Source organism: Eurypyga helias, unplaced genomic scaffold (genome assembly GCF_000690775.1).
Source record: "Eurypyga helias isolate BGI_N326 unplaced genomic scaffold, ASM69077v1 scaffold45459, whole genome shotgun sequence".
Taxonomy (NCBI): domain Eukaryota; kingdom Metazoa; phylum Chordata; class Aves; order Eurypygiformes; family Eurypygidae; genus Eurypyga; species Eurypyga helias.
This window is the reverse complement of record NW_010273506.1, coordinates 1-5,077: the sequence shown is the minus strand read 5'-3', so window position 1 is coordinate 5,077 and position 5,077 is coordinate 1. Positions and strand designations below refer to the sequence as shown.

General features: G+C 53.5%; 1 protein-coding gene across 1 annotated transcript; it reads right to left on the bottom strand.

Moving 5' to 3' along the window:
- Nucleotides 1–3,241: 3,241 nt before the first annotated feature.
- On the bottom strand, nucleotides 3,242–4,739 carry LOC104515504 (zinc finger protein 408-like; the record flags this gene model as incomplete). Its single annotated transcript, XM_010159500.1, is given in 3 exon segments — nucleotides 3,242–3,939; nucleotides 4,225–4,539; nucleotides 4,629–4,739. Coding segments are annotated over 3 exon segments (1,124 nt in total), but the record flags the coding sequence as incomplete, so codon positions are not given.
- Nucleotides 4,740–5,077: the final 338 nt, after the last annotated feature.

Below are 5,077 nucleotides of genomic sequence, written 5' to 3'. Positions count from 1 at the left end.
GCCTTTTTTCTTGCTTTTTGTTGCCCAGAGAAGCTGTGGATGCCCCATCCCTGGCAGTGTTCAAGGCCGGGCTGGATGAGGCTTTGAGCAACCTGGTCTAGTGGAAGGTGTCCCTGCCCATGGCAGGGGGGTTGGAACTAGATGGTCTGTAAGGTCCCTTCCAACCCAAACCATTCTGGGATTCTATGTTTATTTCCTATGTAACTGTTTTTCCAGCTTCAGGGAGCAAGGTATAGAGGGTTTGGCCTTGGCCTGTTTTCTTGGGCCTTTGTCTGCTCTATGATGGGTGCAGTTTTTCTGAATGTGTTCCTGAAGTGAGCTCTACAGTTGATCATGTAATGCTCTGGGTACAATTACAAAGGATGAATCTCCCCTTCTCTCACACAGGGATTCGAGCTGCTGAGCAGGGAGGACTCAAGGACCCAAGGAATCACCCTCTTCCTTCACAGCCTGCAGCTGCCTTTTCATTCAAACACCTTGGTCAGGTTTAAGCCAGTTTAGAAGTTGGCCGAGGGTTGGACCTTGGCCATGGTGTGAGGTTTAAGGGCAGCACTGAAGCTTATGCACATGCCTGAGGTGAGGCCCTACCAAAACAGAATCATAGAATCATAGAATGGTTTGGGTTGGAAGGGACCTCAAAGCCCATCTAGTTCCAACCCCCCTGCCATGGGCAGGGACATCTTCCACTAGACCAGGTTGCTCAGAGCCTCATCCAGCCTGGCCTTGAAGACAGCCAGGGATGGGGAATCCACAGCTTCTCCGGGCAACCTGTCCCAGTGCCTCACCACCCTCCCCAGGAAGAACTTCTGATACCCCAGCCATCCAACAGACACGTCATCCTGGAGTGCTGCAGCAGCACCCCAAAGTCCTGGTGAAGCTCTGCCACATTGGTGGAGCCCCACAGCCAGGCATCGGTGTGCTCGCTGCCCCACGCTGTAAGGGTCACAGGCATGCGGCATCTCCGGCCAGCACTGTGTGATTGTTCCCCATGCCTGTGTATGGGACCAGGCAAGCACCCATCCGTTCCCTCGCTCTCCTTCCTCCAGTAAGGTGTTTTTCTCTAGGATCCTGCCGAGTACACCATCTGTACTGCACTGGTGCAAGCATTTATTATGGATCCCAGTAAGACAGACACTAGGAATCCTTCATGTATTGATTAAAATTCTTTTTTTTTTTTTTTTGAGATAACACAGGAAAAGGGATAGCATTAGATAACCCTAAACCCTTCCAGATGCTGTGAACCCCGAGTTGTATAGTGTCAGACAGGTATCTAGTCAGGCCATGGAATGCTGCACTGATCCCATCCATGCTGAGGTTCACCAGTGTCATGGTCTTTGGCGTTTTTATAGGATTTTCTTAGGAGTAAACAATTTCATTCATCATTTTACTATGAAGCAAAAGGTTGTTCATGTAAGAACATGTTGCTTCTCTCTCAGGCAGGGACGTACTGGTGGCATCTTCACCAGGTGCCCAGTGGGGGCCAGCTACAGGCTCTTCAGTCAGGATCAGTGGATGAAGTTTATCCCGCAGCCAAGTGGTACGTGCAGCATGGCACGGACCCGCCCCTACCTACTCAGATAACGGTTAGGTGAGCTTCCGTGGGGACCTCCTAATTTGTAATTGCTCCTGCTTCTTCTCTCCTATTATCTCAGAATAAAGAAGGTCAGCAGGTTAAGCAGTGGAGGTCTGGATTCTCCCCTTCCCCCTGCTGCTCCCCTTTTTCTCCCAGTCATGCTGTGACAGAGGGCACACGCTTCAACCGCAGCACACGAGCCCAGCTCCAGCGAGAACACTTTGCAGCTGTGTCAATATTTGAAAACAGCATGAGTTAGGATAGGCACCAAAGGGAGAGGGGTAGGAAGTACTGCAGCTTCAAATACAAACCCTCCTTGTACGCCTCTGCTCCCACAGGTCCCTCCAGGCGCTCAGAGCAAGGACTGAGCTCATCTGCCCCAACTTTTAAAGAAAATAGCTAAAAATAGAGACACCTAAAGGTTTTCTAGCTGAAATCACCTTCCATCCTCACTTCACATAAAAGTGCCGTGGATCTGCTTCCAGCACTTTGCCTGCAAACTGGTCAAAAAAACGTTTATGGGAAAAAGTTGAATGTAGAAACCGCAAAGAGCGGCTTTTCGGGCCGTCACGTTACTGCGTTCATAGCACCCCGAAAGGCAACTGTGCTACTGGCCATTCCCTGGTGACCGTACGCCCTCCTCTTCCACAGTGGGCATAAAAAGCACAGAGAATTTAAGCCCCTAAACAAAACTTTCTTGGGGAAATGCAGATGTTAAGAGAGGCACAAGACAGAGAGCGAGAGCAGCTAAAAGTGAGGATGCAGCAAATGAAAGCGCTGCTCGCGTAACACGTGAAAAGGCAGCGCAGGGTGGGCGCGTATGAAAGCCCTCTGTTAGGGCTGGCGTTGTCGGCCTCGTCCTATGAGGCCAGGTTCACGTGGCATTGGGAACTGAGCACTTCCTTCCTGAAAGGGGAACAATTTCTTTCAGTGTGCCTCAGCTGGCAAAGATGGAGCAGTGGGAATACTGGAGGGTAGCTGTGGTGGTGCTGTTGGTGCCACCTTTTCGGTGCAAGAGCGGGAAACACATGGAAGAAAGGAAGCAAGAATGTGAGAAAAAGGGAAACAGACTACTGTACTTGAACAGGAAGAGGAAGGCAAGATTTTCTGAGCACACCAAGGTCAACTGTTGAACCTTTGCCTGGAGAGGTGAGGAGTCTCTCAGCTGGGGCCAGTGAAAACGGCACCGTACGATGCTATTCGCACTGTGAGACACCAAGCTATCCTTTCACGTCCTCTGACCATCCGCCCCCCATAAGGCCAGCAAGCTGACAGCAAGCAAAGCAAGTGGCAGTGGAGAAGGAAGTCTCAGCCCTAGCTCCAAGGCAGGGCTTTGCTTCTGTTAATTGTGAAAAATGCTCATCCGAAACCCCCCATCAACAGAGGCACCTTGTAAACACTTGGGGAGCTGCTTCCCAGCAATGTCTGGCATCAGCAAGACCTCCCAACAATCAGAAGTGCTGCTGAGTAAAAGCAGCAGGAAAAGAGTAAAAGCCCAGGATAGCGCTTGAATAGCGACAATTAATCAGGACAAAGAAAAACATGAAAGTAAGACGCTGCTTTGAGACTCCTCCTGCCTTCCCCACAGGCAGTGTCACCCACTGACAGCGTAACAGAGGCACAGCAGATCATTAACCCTGGGGTGTCTTCTCCAAGAAGTTATTCCCATCAATAGCCAGTGCCTTCCCTGCACCAGGCCCAGCATGTGTAGGCTGCCAGCTCTGAGGGGCAGCTACTGAAAAGACCTAGGTCTACACAGGAGCTGAGGTGCCGCCGTAGCTCCAGACGCTTGGGGAAGGCGTCGCCGCAGAAGCGGCACTCGTAGGGCTTCTCGCCCATGTGACACCAGAGGTGCTCACGCAGGTTGCTCCGTTGTTGGAATTCTTTGACACAGTAGGGACAGGCATAAGGACGTTCCCCCATGTGTAGGAGGTGCGTGTGGTTGCACAAGGAGCCGGGGTTGGCCAGCTGGCATCCACATAGCGCACACTGGCATCCCCTGGGAGCGGCTGGGTCGGTCCCAGCGGCCAGGTGGATCTTCCTGTGAATGCAGAGAGAGGGTCGGCGTGCAAAGGCCATGCCATGCTGCTCACAGAAGGGGCACTGCCCAGTGTGCAGGACCTGGTGCTCCCGCAGGTCCCGCTAGGTGCAGTAAGCCTTGTCTCACTGGCTGTACTGGAAAGGCCGCACACCCCAGTGGGCCAGCACGTGGGCCTGGAAGCTCTCCTCTGAACCGTAGCCCTTGCCACACCCCGTGCACAGGAAGGGCTTGTGGCCAGCGTGGACAAAGCGGTGCTTCTTGAGGTGGCATTGCTGCAGGAAGGCTTTACCACACTCCCCACAGCAGTACTTGCCCCTGATCTCTCCTACTAGGACAGAGCTTTGGGTGGGGGCCCTGGGCTGCCAGAATGACCCTTCACCAGCTCCGTACACAGCTCCTGCCCCTCAGGCCCCTCCAACAGGCCCTTTTCCCCATGCTCTGAAGACGTCAGTCTGGAGTACTTGGAATTTTATCTCTCTCACAAGTCTCTATATTCTCTCCTTCAGAAGGACTGGGATGCTGGGATTCTCGGCCAGCTGTCCAGCCACTACAGTCCTGCAGGCACTTCTGGAGCTGTCTGCCAGAGCATGCACCCTGCACGCTTGCCAACCGAGCTGAACCCCGCCTGGGGATGACAGCAGATCCAGGTCTCCTGGACATGCCTCTTCATGCCCTGTCTCCAGTTTTTCTGCTGCACATGCAGCATCTACACCCTCATCCAGTTCCTCCTTGCACCTGCCATTGACCTTGATGGTTGCGATGGTCTCGAGGCGCCGATTCTCAGTCCCTGGCACCTTGACCTGCCACGGCTCACCTTCGGAAGTCGTGCTTTCCTCTTCCTGCAGCCTGTGGAAATGTTTGCCAGCCAGCCTCAGTAGGGACATCAAGGCCCACGGTTTCATCCGCTTGGATACGTCAGGATCCCCTGCACACAGACAAAAGCAGGGCGGGTGAATGAACGCTGGCTGTTGTTACACCACGTTTGCTGCTGGATCAGAGGAACGTGCGGCTCACCTTCGGAAGTCGTGCTTTCCTCTTCCTGCAGCCTGTGGAAATGTTTGCCAGCCAGCCTCAGTAGGGACATCAAGGCCCACGGTTTCATCCGCTTGGATACGTCAGGATCCCCTGCACACAGACAAAAGCAGGGCGGTTGAATGAACGCTGGCTGGTGTTACACCACGTTTGCTGCTGGATCAGAGGAACGTGAACCTCAGAGCCAGGTACGGTCCTATCCAGTAATCCTGGGGCTCTGGCACGAAAACCATTACTTTTACAACTTGTTTTCTTTTCAAGTGGGGGAGATGGGGAGAATCTCGGTTCTCTCACCATACCCGTGCAGCATTTCTAGGATTTCCCAGGCAGGATTTCGCGGACATGCCCTCGTGACCGGCACAGACGGGGCGCTCGCTCCCTTCTCGGCCGGCAGCTCTCGCAGGCGACGCAAGGCCAGGCCGGCCATTCGG